Source organism: Maniola hyperantus, chromosome 2, assembly GCF_902806685.2.
Source record: "Maniola hyperantus chromosome 2, iAphHyp1.2, whole genome shotgun sequence".
Classification (NCBI taxonomy): domain Eukaryota; kingdom Metazoa; phylum Arthropoda; class Insecta; order Lepidoptera; family Nymphalidae; genus Maniola; species Maniola hyperantus.
In genome coordinates, this window is record NC_048537.1 from 9,295,125 (window position 1) to 9,309,790 (window position 14,666).

The 14,666-nt window shown below is 34.5% G+C and overlaps 1 protein-coding gene across 11 annotated transcripts in view; it reads left to right on the forward strand.

Annotated features, from left to right (window-relative positions):
• Positions 1-14,666, forward strand: part of KCNQ (KCNQ potassium channel) — a 52,650-nt gene that overhangs the window by 11,237 nt on the left and 26,747 nt on the right. For 10 of the 11 annotated variants that reach the window (XR_011238026.1, XM_069506035.1, XM_034974824.2 and 7 more), the window contains exons 3-8: positions 466-600; positions 3,241-3,323; positions 6,179-6,354; positions 10,086-10,214; positions 11,744-11,854; positions 13,059-13,246. Coding sequence is in view for 10 of the 11 variants with exons in the window: in XM_069506035.1 (XP_069362136.1) it covers positions 466-600; positions 3,241-3,323; positions 6,179-6,354; positions 10,086-10,214; positions 11,744-11,854; positions 13,059-13,246 (822 nt within the window). In the remaining variant the exon portion in view is untranslated. Of the gene's footprint in view, positions 1-465; positions 601-3,240; positions 3,324-6,178; positions 6,355-10,085; positions 10,215-11,743; positions 11,855-13,058; positions 13,247-14,666 lie in introns of those variants that run through there. The other variant, XM_069506074.1, reaches the window with a different exon arrangement.

Sequence of the window (14,666 nt, forward strand, 5' to 3'; positions counted from 1 at the left end):
CAGTGCCAAATCCCTCTTTTCATAAAACATTCCTTTTAATGGAATCCATGACAGTAAGAACTCTTTTAACATCAACACGCTTACATATATTTTATTAGAAAACATGCTTTAGACACAGACTTACTTACATTGAAAATAATAAGTAGGTAGGTACTATAAAATGCAGTCTGGTCACTCTAGTCGCAAGAAAACTTTACCTGTATTCAAGTAGAAATGAGATCAACTTGCTCTCACAGACAGTTTTCATTTTAAAATTATATCTCGGAACATCAAAAAAAAATCCTAAAATCATGACAAAAATAATAACAACTAGATGTAAATACATAAACTATCTCTCAATTAACTAACTCTCAAACAATAATTTAAACGAAAAACTTAAAATGCTGACTGTTATTTCTATATTATTTAATATACAGTTAATTTTTTGGTCGCACAATTAATTGTGTTTACTGTTTACTTTAACAGGTTCCTGATGGTGTTCATGTGTTTGTCACTGTCGGTATTCTCTACAATCGAAGAGTACGAGGCAAAGGCTGGAATCATTTTATTCTACATGGAGACGGTGGTTGTCGTCTGGTTCGCAATAGAATTTTTTTTAAGGTAATATTATATTATTTAAAATATTATGGTAATATTTAAACAGTTGGTTGGTAAAGAATAATTAATAGACATTTAACTACAAAGGAATATTATCTTCAACGATATAGAAGACCATAATACTTACAAAAATATTTATTGAATAATAAGAAAGCCGACTGGGCAGAAACCAGCAAAAATTAGACAAATCTTACAACACCTTATTTATTGAAATCTCAGGTGGCGACTAACATTTTTTGATACATACATACCTACGCTACACACTAACATACATAAAACCAAATACCTTACCTTCATTCAGTCAGTTCAGTGTAGTCGAGTCATAAGTAAATCACAAAGTACGTATTCTTATTTAAATGCTAAAATATAATCGTTGCATTAAACAACGCAAGTAACAATGTTTCGTCATCGGCGTACTCGTGGGTAAGTAGGCATGAGCCAGTAAATGTCCACTTCAAACCGATCAATATAAATATGGTTACAGGTACTGAAAAGCACCTCTCGACGACTCTAGTACTAACTGACATATTACATTACAGCTAACTTTTCAGTTTTCCATTTAGTTCAGTCGTAGGTATTCATATCTACTAATATTTTGGATACGAAAGTATTTCTTTGTCTGTCTTCTAACCTTTCACGGTCCGATTTCGACGAAATTTAGTACACATATACCTTTCATACTGAATTGAATGGAATACTTATATTTTTATTCGAATAAACTTTTACAAGTGCTTTTGAATCGTCAAAATAATTTACCATTTACCAATAATAACATAGTAAGGCTACTATTATGTCCTGGGAAATGAAACACATCCCGTGGGATTTTTAAATAACCTAAATTTACGCCGATAAAGTCAAAGGAATTATCTATTCGGTACAGAGATACTTTCATCCCGGAGACGGACAAAGGATACTTTTTGTTCCAGAAAATCAAACAGGATAAAAAAAAATGAAACTTACGTGGACGTAACGGGCATCATCTAATTTGTTATAAAGGAACATCTATTTTTCATGAGTAGGTTTCTATAAATTAAATTGCAGTAAAACAAGTCATATTTTATAGCGAACATATTGCTTATCTTCGCAATATCCCTATTCTGTAGATAATCTTTATAAATTACCCTATGCAGAGCTTTTTAATAATGATTAATGATACACGTACAGGCATCCACCGGCTACTAAGGCAACGCGAATGTAGATATAAACCAACATAGAGCCTTAGAGCACCAAGTAATTTATAACGTACCTACTTTAATAATAATAATAATAATAATAATAAATAATTTATTTATTTAGGAAGAATATGTACATTTTACAACAAGTTTAGGTGTAATCATAAACTTTAAATCATAAGTTTTTTCCGTACACCAATGCCGTCGACAGTAGATGGGTACACGTAACACATTCATTTAATGATATAATACTTAAAAGCTAAATAACAATAATTACTTATATAAACTAACAACATTGAACTAAATGTAGGTTATTTTAAACTAAATATACTTAGTAGGTAAAAACACAATCATTAAATTTATAGATAAATGTAGGTAGGTAAGAAAAAGTTCGTTATTTATATCACAGCGGAATAGTAACACAATATGACGAGCGAAGACGCTCACTCACACTACGTAGGTAGGTAGGTAGTTTAAATAAATTATAAGGGCAATACATATTACTTTCATATTACTTGTATAATTGAAAAAGCTCTACGAGTCTCTTAAGTAGGTTAAAATATAATAAATCTTTAAGTGTGCATTACATTAGTGAAGATGTATATGTTAGGCTATTTAACGTGTAAACGCAATATTGTTTTATTAGCGTGTATTTTGGCGCATACTTTTACCCGTAACATATTCATAAAGCTTTTATAAAGCACCTATAGAAAAGTACCGATTACATCAAAACTTTATGGAAATTATACATACAGACTCAACATAACAGGCCTGATAAACGACCGTATTCCTAATTGTACGTATCTAATTATAAGGTATGCTATGCTACATCGTTGAACATAATATGTTATGTACATATGTATATTGTACATATGTATATATACATATGTATATTCCTTGCCTACTTACTATTCACGTGCACTAGGGACAGTTTGCAAGCAAACTTAACAAAACTTTGTTTAGTTATGCAAAACTAGGTTAAACATGGTGTGTTAAATATTTCACGTTAAAATACTCACCTACTTTCTTACTAGAACTGATATTTAACCGAAAGTGGTAGATTTATTTTAGGTGCTATACGCCTACGAAAATATGGCTTCAATAAAAGGAATATTATGAAGTTAAAAACTCGCTAGGTTCAATTCAATTTTTCAATTTATTTATTCGTTTACAAAGATCAATAACTTTTACAATTTTACTGCTTACAAATAATTCCAATAATATTATGCTAGTTTAACAATACGTGACCCTGCCAAAGGAGTGCTTAGACACTCGTACTAAGATAGCTTGTGTTACGAGTGTCGGTTCTATATTATGTAGCTATGTATAAAATCTTGAATAAAGTTTGATACGCTTAATAATAACTTAGTTTTATTGGTTTGCCAGCCAAACATTTCATGAGATACCATGCAAACAATTTCTCATTAATCAACAGTACAGGTAGATTAAATATTATTCAATTTTTAAAAAGGTTATGGTCGTCAGGATGCCGGTCCCGGTACCAAGGGTCCATGGGGCGCCTCAAGTTCTTGAGGCGACCTTTCTGTATAATAGGTAAGTGTAAGATTTCAACAATTTATTATGTATGTATTTAAATATTTAATACCTGAGCGACCGAGCCCCACTCTGTGTTATGGAGATTTTTATGTGAAAACGAATTTTTACTGGGATACAGAAAGCTATTTAGTAGATGTGGAAAAACACAAAATCACCGTTTCTGAGAAGCCAATTATTATATAATGTATTATTGTTCTATCTGTATACAATATACTTATTATATCACTGAACAGTGTTTCAACAATACTTTAAATAACTAAAAGATATTTGTACTCACTATCTCTTCGTAAATCAGACAATTAATATTGACGGTAAGCTTTCGTAATTTCGATTAAATACAGATAACCTGCGTAAAAATGCTGAAAATAATTTCGAAATGAAATATTGGACAATAAAATAATTGAAAACATTGGAAAGATCGCTATCGTTAAAAATAACTTTTCATTTACGTAGCCTTGTTCGTGTGCCGTGACCTTAACATTTTCGGAGACTTGAAAAGCGTTTCATGCGACAACACAGCCATTCAACTCTCTGGGGAGCCGCCCGCCCTGCGACCGGGCCATAGCCCCTAACTGGCAAACACTGCCGCACGATTCGCCTACTTGACTTTATAGGTGTACGCAACTGTATTACATCTTGACAGTTGACCTATTAATTGTATCACTAGGATATATTATAGAGTGGCTGACGAAGTGCTGTCCAAAGGTAAAATGGGGTTGATTTGGACACCCCTTAATATAGGAATGTAAAGTTTACCTTTGGACATCACTTCCCCGATATTATGTGTTTGGTTAATTACGTTATTACGCCTCGAATTTGCTAAGTCATTGAAATCGTAACTTGCTTTTATGAATTACATTTTGTGTTGATATCATTGACGGTTTTTCATAAAAATAATTGGTATACCTAATAAGAATTCACAAATAAAAGTACATTTTGAATATCTTAAGAGCAAGCTTCATCCACAAACGTACAAGGATGATTGAAAATATTGAATTATGACACCACTACTCGAACGCTCTACATTTCTCACCCGCATACTTTTTAAAAATTGCGTTGTCGATTGCGACTTGGAATCACTTCTCTTTTATTTAATGTTTTATAAACTTCTAATTAGGTAACAAAGCGTATGTAATCAGTACGTTGTTAGGTAATAAGTTTGCTCCTTAGTAACATAAGGAGCATTTACCTAAAATCGCTATCTACGCTGCATGAGTGATGGCAGATAAGTCTTAAAATTAAATTTAAAAATTAAAATCGTACTTGAACACTAAATGGAAGCCTTGACTGTTAATAAAAATAATAATCCTTTGTTATTTGTTTTATTTTGAAAGAATGAAGAACGTAAAACACGAGGTAACGCAAATGCTTATAGCGAAAATAGGTTCATACTGATTACAAAGATCCTAAAATAGTTCAAAGACTTATAATAGATTAGCGATTCTACGTCTATATTTACGGTCACCATAAAATCAAAAGTTGCAGACGTTGTGGTCGTTTAACTTTCTATCGCGAGGTTGGATTAGAACATAAATTTGTACCTACAAAACACAAGATTAAGTATAAGTATAATAAGATACGTTATATTGTATGTTATAATATAAGTTATATAATTTAATCAAGTGGCAAGAGATACATAGTCGTTCATAAAGAAGTACTTTGCATAATCTATAATATAAAAATGAATCACTAAATGTGTTGCTCATCGCAAATCTCGAGAACAGCTGAACCGATTTCGCTAATTCTTTTTTTATAATATTCCTTAAAGTACGAGGATGGTTCATACAGAGAGAAAAATTTAAAAAGATTAGAATCGACTGTTAGGCGGTACGAAGTTCGCCGGGGCAGCTAGTTTTAAATACATATCAAAAATTGCGTAACCGGCAGGAATCGTACCTGCATCTTCTGAGTTCGCGCCCGATGCGAAATTAGTTAGTAATTTTCTTGAAGTGTAGGTAAAACACTCATAAAAATTATAAAAAATATAACTACTTTGGTAAACAAAAATATAACTATTTTTGGTAAATCTAACTCTAAGTGCAAGGTCCAAGTGGCCGTAGCACTTTCGTAGCCCATTACTACGGGCCATGCTACGGACGTGTTCTTTCAAAAAGGATCTTTTAAACGAATATATACTTAATTTGAATATTATATGAAGTTTCTACGTAAGTATCATTTGTTCGCCAGTTAAAAACTAAATTTATCTTTCATTATTAATATTATATACTCTTATTAACAATTTTTCATTTGTACTATTTATTATTGTTTGTCGAATTTCATTTTGCAGGTAGAACTACTAATTTAATCTGTCAATCCAAATTCCAAGCTTGTTCATATTTAAGTCCTCTCGGCTTACACTATGATCCGTATCGTGATTCTATAGTATCGCAGGATTTCAATAACATGGTGTTACACCGTGGTAAACATCTGGACACATTACGATTCTATCCATACCACCAAGGTGAAAATGCAAGAATTGCGATATTTTCTAGTCCCAGAATGTCAAATATTTGCGACATTTTGTGCATAAAGGTCAATGGGTCAGATGATTGCAATTAGATCTCTTATCATATTATTATCCATACTGATATTGTAAATGCGAAAGTGTCTGCTGAAAGTCTGTCTGCTGGCTTTTCATAGTTTAATCGATTTTTATTAAATTTGATAAAGAGATTGGATCCTGGGGAAAGACATAGAATTTTGGTTCCGGAAAATCACAGAGTTCCCACGGGAATTAATAAAAACCTAAATCTACGTGGGTGAACCCACGGGTATTAATTTTTAATATAATTTATAACGATTGATGCTATTGTTTATATAATAAGAAAAACTTTATGGCTTTCTGTACATAGATGTCACGACAATCCTGGCTTCAATGGTTGTGCTGGGTATGGGTTCCTCGGGCCAGGTGTTCGCGGCGTCGGCACTGCGAGGTCTACGTTTCTTTCAAATCTTGCGCATGGTTCGGATGGATCGGCGCGGCGGCACTTGGAAACTTCTAGGCTCAGTTGTTTACGCACACAGACAGGTGAAATTGTATTGTTCAAGTATTTTCCGTTAATATGATCCGTTCGAATTAATCAATTAATTATTTTTTTTGAAATTATCTATAAAATATTGATGCGTTTTAGCAAGTAGATACCAATTTTTTTTAAATAAGTGTACTTACCTAGTCGTACATAATGTTTCGATATGTTGTACTTACTACTATGTACTGTAGATGTATACGGTAGATGCATCTGACCATTCAAAAGTACTTGTAAAAGTTTAATTGAATTTAATTTTTTAATTTTTTTACTGCTTACTTAAACCGTGAGGACTAATGATCTGTCAATTTTGAAAAGATAATGTAGCCACCAGGACCTGGGTCCTAAACTTCACAAAGATATTCCAACTCCTATACTTACTTCATGTTGCAATGGTACTGCCTACACATTTATCATCTCATTTTAGGGTTCCGTACCCGAAGAGTGCAAACAGGATCCTATTACTAAGACTGCCTGTCCGTCCGTTCATATGTCCGTCCGACCGTCTGTCAGGCAGCGGGCTGTATCTCGTGATTCGTGAACCGTAATAGGTAGAATTGTAATTTTCCCAGAATATGTATTTCTATTGCCGCTATAACAACAAATACTAAAAATTTCAAAATGACCGCCATGTAAATTAAAAAATTAAAAAGTGTTATTTCTTGTACGATGGTGCGAAACCCTTCTGAGTCTGATTCGCACTTGACCGATTTTTTACTGTTAAAGAAAATTTATTAAGCATAAAACAAAATAGGCTTCATAACATGAATCAGAATAGGTATCTAAATACAATATTTAAGTACTTACTATAAATAACCTACCACAAACTACAAAATGTTTTGTCTCTCGGGATTTTGGCATCGAATTGAGAAAACATTTTGAATCACGGGTTGTTTTGATTTTATTTATTGATGTTACTGAATCTTTCTTAGGTGTTAGTGTGACTAAAGAAACGTGATTTTAAACCAGACTAAACATACTTAAATGTCTAAATATTTACAATATTATTTTTATGTAGGTGGTGAAGTTTTAGCTTATATTTATGAATGAATTGCAATTATATAGGTCAATATAATATAATGCCAGTGTACTGATAGATACGACAGTAAGTAGGTATGCTATTTAAAGTTAGTTCTTAATAGGTATTTATGTTATACATGTATGATGAAACGGCTTTACTCACGTATTTCATTTTTTTTATTTTTATATATTAGCCAAGTTAATTGCTGACTAATATTACCCTTTCCCCTCCAATTAAGCGTAAAGCTTGTGCTAGGAGTAGGTACGACAATAGTGCAACGGGTGTGATTTGAACCGGCGACCTTTCGGTTTTTCAGTCCGCTCCTTTAACCGTTGAGCTATCGAGGCTCTAAATTGAAAACTACTAATTAGTATTTTCAATTTTCGAAGTAAGTTAACTATATCAAGTGGGGTATCATATAAAAGGTCTTCATTCTGTGCATTCTAAAACAGATTTTTATTTATTTTTATGCATCATAGTTTTTGAATTATTGTGCAAAATGTTGAAAAAATACGACTGTAGTACGGAACCCTCATTGCGCAAGCCTGACTCGCACTTGGCCGGTTTTATGTATAGAGATGTATAATGGAAATCACTCACGACATATTGTGTTCTAATAGACTGATGAAGTGAAATAACCAAAATGGATAACCTAACATTACACGACTTTCGATATAGTTTTAATTCTATTGACAGCAAAATGTTATTTCTATAAACAAATTAATACATTTCCGACTAAATGACTTCTAGCTAGCCTCAAGTAGATCGTTCGTTCGTGCTAAGTATGATGAATAAGCAAAAGTGAAGAAGTTGCAATTTCCTTCGAAGGCCGAGTAGATATAGCTAAACACAAAACAAGGCGGGACTCAATATCCCCTCACAATCGGTTCAGGTTAAAGTTGCATGATCACAATGCAGAGCAAATAAACCGAAACCGGTAGCCGCACTTTCGCTCCCTCTACAATATTGACTAAGGAAATAAAATACTCACGTACCTACCTCGCATATACTGAGAGCCCGTAGATCAGATGTTTTATAAAAGCTCTCTAGTTGCTGTTATGATTTTTCTGCGTTACCTGTATATGGCAAACTAGATTTGTGAGCTGGTTCGTGGAGTAGGTATTCATAATTTTTCAAGTTTTAATGTATGATTATTTATTTCAGTGTTTAAACTATCGTGAGTGATTTTCATTATAAGTATAGATTGTTACGGCTACACTCACGAATTTAGTCGACGTAAACTCCTACCCCCACCTCAATCACCCTCATAGTGGTCCATACGGGCCATTTTTTTTCTTTTTTTTAAATGATTTTGATTTTATAGTCTCAAGCCAAAATGCCGGCAAAGCACGATGGCCAAGGCAATCCAGGATTGCCCGGTGCGCTAAGTCAAAAGTTAAAACTTCGATTTCTGCCAAGTAATTTTAAGGCCAATCTAGAAGTATGTACCTAAATTCGTAAGTAAAAGTCTTTTAACTCCATGTCGACTTCGGCCTGTAACATATTAGGTATCTATATAGATAGAAGCAAACGCTGACTGACTGACTGATCTATTAACTCATGGACGGATAGGGCTGGGTACACATCCGCTAAGAAATGATTTTTGGGAATTGAATCCCTAAGGGGGTAAAATAGGAGTTTGAAATTTGTGAAGTCCATGCGGACGAAGTAGTGGGCATAAGCTAGTTATAATATACTTACATCTTAATAGCTACATTTTGAGTTTTTTTACTGCTTTTTATCAATTTTTGATAATCTCACAATTGCCTTTGTCCGGCTGACTAAGTTTAGTAATACACAGGTAGGTATGACTACTTCTGCGTTACCGGTGTAGCTATCAGCATTTATCAAGCACCTCCACAAAATTACCTACAGACTCTCGTTCGAGCCCAGAACTCGTCGATATGTTACTACAGTCTACGACACCGGAATATAAAAACAACTAAAAGTACCTACCTATTATTTTATAGTTGTGTAGTAGTGTTAGGTATTCTATAGATTTTAACAAAGGAAACCATTTTATTACGGCTTGTTAAAACAACGTATTATTCCAATAATTTTCATTTATAGTTCGCCTGGTCTACGTTTCGTGACAACGATCTGAGGGTCTCCTCCATTTTATAAATCACAGCTTTTATTTTTTTAAATATTACAATAAAACTTAAAGCTAGCCTTATCTAATTACTATATAAATCATGACCGCGTGGAATGGTGCCAAGAATACTGGCTGCATTTCATTACATTTCATTTCATTACAGCTTTTATTACATTCAACTTGTGTAATGTTAAATGTAGTATGAACCGTCCCTTGCAGAGATATTTTTAGGACTCCGTAAACGCCTTTAAGTTTTATTCATGGGAAGATTAACAAAATATATAAAAATACGTGTTACAAAAAATAGAAAAAAAATAATAAAGCCGCTAAGTACCTACTTCGACTGGTTTGATCGTCGTGAGGTTCTTTGTTTGTCTATAGAGTATGAATGGCCAGAGTTAACACAGAAACTATTGTTTGGTTGATACCGTTTTTCTGAATAGGGAAAATTGCGCTTCGTCGCCGGGAAATACAATTGCAGAAAAACAAGTCAGTCTAAAACTAAAAACAGGGAACTTTGGCCAGCACAATAGCACATTATTTAATACCTATCCTATAAAATTTCCTTAAGTATATTCATTAATTTAGCAGGCCCTAACAAATTTTATTTTTTTCAGGAATTGATAACTACGCTTTACATAGGCTTCCTGGGGCTAATATTCGCGTCATTTTTAGTTTATTTAGCAGAAAAAGATGTCGCCGACACAAAGTTTAAAAATTTTGCAGAAGCCCTGTGGTGGGGAGTCGTAAGTTACCTCTTATATTTAACTATTTCATTTGTTATTGTTTAAAATTTGGCTATATTACTGGTTTTCAGGGTTTCTCTCAACTCAAAAGGGATGAGAAGTTGGATCCAAAAACAATTTGGCACCACCACGGAAACTTCTACTGTTGATTTAAAAAATAACCATTTGCAAATCGGTCCAGAAACTTCGAAATAATCAGTGTACATACATTAAAAAAACGAAAAAACGCGCCGAATTGAGAACCACCTCCTTTTTTTAAGTCGGTTAAAAAACGGGACCCTTATCTGAATCTCATGTTTCTCACTAAGATAGATAAGACTAGAGATATTAAGTGGAGTTGTAAAAAAAATCAAGGTCGCCATTGGAGGTGTCAAATCATGATATTGTTTTCCCGCAAGTTCAGTTTCTAATTTCCACACTAAGGCAGTGGTCCGACCGCCACCGACGAGAAAACTACTAACTGTCGGCGATTTTCTCTCTTAAGAAACGCACAATAAATGTACATTACGTGTAAACGAAAGAGATGCATATATCAAAAGTTGCTCTCTGACTCGCTTTACTAGTTTTGTCGCTGAGCGACGAGCTCTCAAAATTAAACTCGCTCAGCGATATTCGTTCAACGATGCTCGCTCGCTTGAACACGTGTAACGCGCGCACAGGTTTATTATTATTATTTATTATTTTATTATTATTTTATTTATTACTATTATTTAATTAGAACGGGCATAAAGCCCAATTACACTAATTTAATTCCTAACTAACATAAAATATATACTTCTATACTTCTATCTAATAAAGAGTTCCCACGGGATTTCAAAAAACCTAAATCCACGCGGACGAAGTCGCGGGCATCATCTAGTTAATAATAAATTTGTCATGTCCAAAAGCAAAATTATAAATTTGCACAGGACTGAGCGACCGCGGGCGAATGGCGCAAGTAATCGCTCGTCGCACTTGCACACTCGCTTATAGTCCGGCGACAAAACTATCGAAACTACACACACGCTTCCCGCTGATCGCCTACTTATTACGCCAACGCCTAAAAATTGTATTAAGTACTGTATGTATTATGTAACTTTAAGTCAGTGCATGTTAGTGGTATTTTCTATTACAAGTAGGTAATTGAAAATCTCCTGAAGTTAATTTAAATATATTGAAGTCATATATTGATATGGAACTTGTTGGTGAAAAACCACTGCCAATCATTACCCATATTATAAATGCGAAAGTGTGTTTGTTTGTTGGTTTGTCAAACACGTCGCAACGGAGCAACGGATCAACGTGATTTTTTGCATGGGTATAGTTAAAGAACTGAAACTTTTTATCCCGGAAAATCAAAGAGTTCTCACGGGATTTTCAAAAACCTAAATTCACGCCGACGAACTTTGCCGGCATCAGCTCATAAATAAAATAAAATACCTAAACGAGATCGACGTCCGCGTTGGTTCGGGTCACATTGCAAGTGTGCCGGTCACTCAGTGTTATAAATCTAATGATTGCTAGTGGTGTGTCCATCTCCATTGCCACAGATCACGCTGTGCACGGTGGGGTACGGCGACATGGTCCCACAAACCTGGCAAGGCAAATTCATCGCCTCCTTCTGCGCGCTACTTGGGATATCATTCTTTGCTCTCCCCGCTGTGAGTCTCACTTACACAATTGGTTAAGATAAAGTTAAAAACGATACTGTTACTTATGAATAGCACTCCAGTAAGTTGTAATATAGATTTATTATACCTCTACCTAGGTGTTTAATGTAGTTTTAACGCTGTCTCATGAATCTTAAGTCATGATACTTAAACTTAATTTTGAAATCTTCACAGTAAGATCTTTTATTTTAAATACAGATTATCAATTGAGTCTAGGATATTGTATGACGAAAAATGATAACGGAGAGGGCTTTGCACACAAAACAGGCTGATATCAACTTTTATTTCTGTATTTTATTAAAGTTTGATACACAAAATAAAAGGAAATAAAAGTTTATATCACTGCCATGCCACTGACCTTAATACAAGTAGGTAGGTATGCTAGACTTGCGATTACCGACCTGTTTTTGAAGTAACTTGACAAAAAGTGTCAAGTGTTAATTCCCGGTACGCTAGGTGAGACGCTTCAAATCGGCACAAAAAATAACTAATTTTGTATGGCACACCTTTTCCAGCCACCGCCACTGTAAATGTACATATACAATTATATATGTACATTTACAGTGGCGGCATTAACCGCGCCCTAAGGAGATTGCTTACTGGCCGCAAGTGTATTGAAAAGTTAAAGTGTCCTGATAAGCTTGATGCTTGTTGCTCTGTCAGCTTTTTTATTTGAATTCATTCAAGTGTAAAGCTGACATCCCGTCATACGCAAACTGCAAAGTTCATGAAAGTTAAAACTTCTGCGGAAGCATGATATAATTAAAACGGCTCGACCAGGTTTTAAAGTGACGAAAGAATTTGTGAATATTAAATCACTTCATTTTATCATAATTCTGATAGATTTTCAGACTCTTCTTATAAATGACAGACGGTTTAGTAAAAGTCTTTTTTTTGGTGTCTGCCCCTTTCCTATTGTTGTAAATTTTCAATTAAGTAAAGTAGTTTGACCTTAGGTACTTGAAATTAGTTTCAAGTGGATAAGTTTAAATTAGTTTAACCAACAATAAATAACAGCTAATCAAATCATCTATTAACTATTTGAGTTTTCCACTTCGTACTTAACTTTTTGGATTTGTTGTTGGGAGTTAAGTTATTTTTGTAACAGTCTCTTAAGTCCTATAAGAGACGATGTGTCTTAAAATAAAGTTATTATTAATAAACAAACGTAATAGGTATATTATGATTTTGGCAGGGTATTTTAGGTTCAGGTTTCGCTTTGAAAGTACAACAGCAACAGCGGCAAAAGCATATGATCAGAAGACGACAACCGGCTGCCACCCTCATCCAGGCTCTGTGGAGATGTTATGCCGCTGACGAACATTCAATGAGTGTAGCAACATGGAAGATGCATCAAATTCCCCTGCCGAGTCCACAGACAAGGTACACCTGTCTTCTTTTTAGGGTTCCGTACCTCAAAAGGAAAAACGGAACCCTTATAGGATCACTTTGTTGTCTGTCTGTCTGTCTGTCGGTCTGTCAAGAAACCTACAGGCACACTACAGGATACTTCCCGTTGACCTAGCATCATTAAATTTGGTAGTTAGGTAGGTCTTATAGCAGACATTCGGGGAAAAATCTGAAAACCGTGATTTTGTGGTTACATCACACAAAAAAAAATTGTGATCATGAACCAATAATTAGTAATTTCAATTTTCGGAGTAAGATAACTATATCAAGCGGGGTATCATTTGAAAGGTCTTTATCTGTGCATTCTAAAACAGATTTTTATTTATTTTTATGCATCATAGTTTTTGAATTATTGTGCATAATGTCGAAAAATACGACTGTAGTACGGAACCCAGGTTGCGCGACCCTGACTCGCACTTGGCCGGTTTTTTTTACTACTAGGACTTTTATCATGGTAAAGAACTCGTAAAGAAAATTACTTACTTGCTAAAGATTTCAAATTGATTTGAAAATGGAGCTATTAACGAGACCCAGTTTTATAGTCCTTATCGAAAACTGAGTTTTATTGAAGTTGGCAATTGCTTGAAAGCTTTCCTGCAAAACCACGTCATATTATTTGTATATATCTATTGGAGTTAAATTTTATAATTAAGAAATTATCTTCTGCTAGCTGATGATTTAGTCAACCAAATAGATCATACCTTTTAATTTTCACTATTCGTAATTTTCGTGTATTTCCGTGTATTTTCCATGGTCAGAATTACCTACTTACTCTGCAGACATAGAGTCCGGTTCTGTTCAGACTTTTCACTGAATTACCTCAATTCTGTTTTTACAATGAAGACGACCCAAATATACGCAGTCGATATTATAGTGCACGAGTATGTGCGCAAGCCTCAAACAGTTGACCGGAGAGTGATCAGGCGCAGTATCAACGCAACGGATGTTCTCTGAGACAAGGGGGTGTTAATATCAACTGCGTATAAATATTATTATAGTGCACGAGTATATGCGTAAGCCACAAACAGTTGACCGGAGAGTGATCAGGCGCAGTATCAACGCAACGGATGTTCTCTGAGACAAGGGGGTGTTAATATCAACTGCGTATAAATATTATTATAGTGCACGAGCATATGCGTAAGCCACAAACAGTTGACCGGAGAGTGATCAGGCGCAGTATCAACGCAACGGATGTTCTCTGAGACAAGGGGGTGTTAATATCAACTGCGTATAAATATTATTATAGTGCACGAGTATGTGCGCAAGCCACAAACAGTTGACCGGAGAGTGATCAGGCGCAGTATCAACGCAACGGATGTTCTCCGAGACATGTGGTGTAACACCGCGTTTACACTAAGATTTTATGTATTGTAATAAGCATTGTTGCTATATT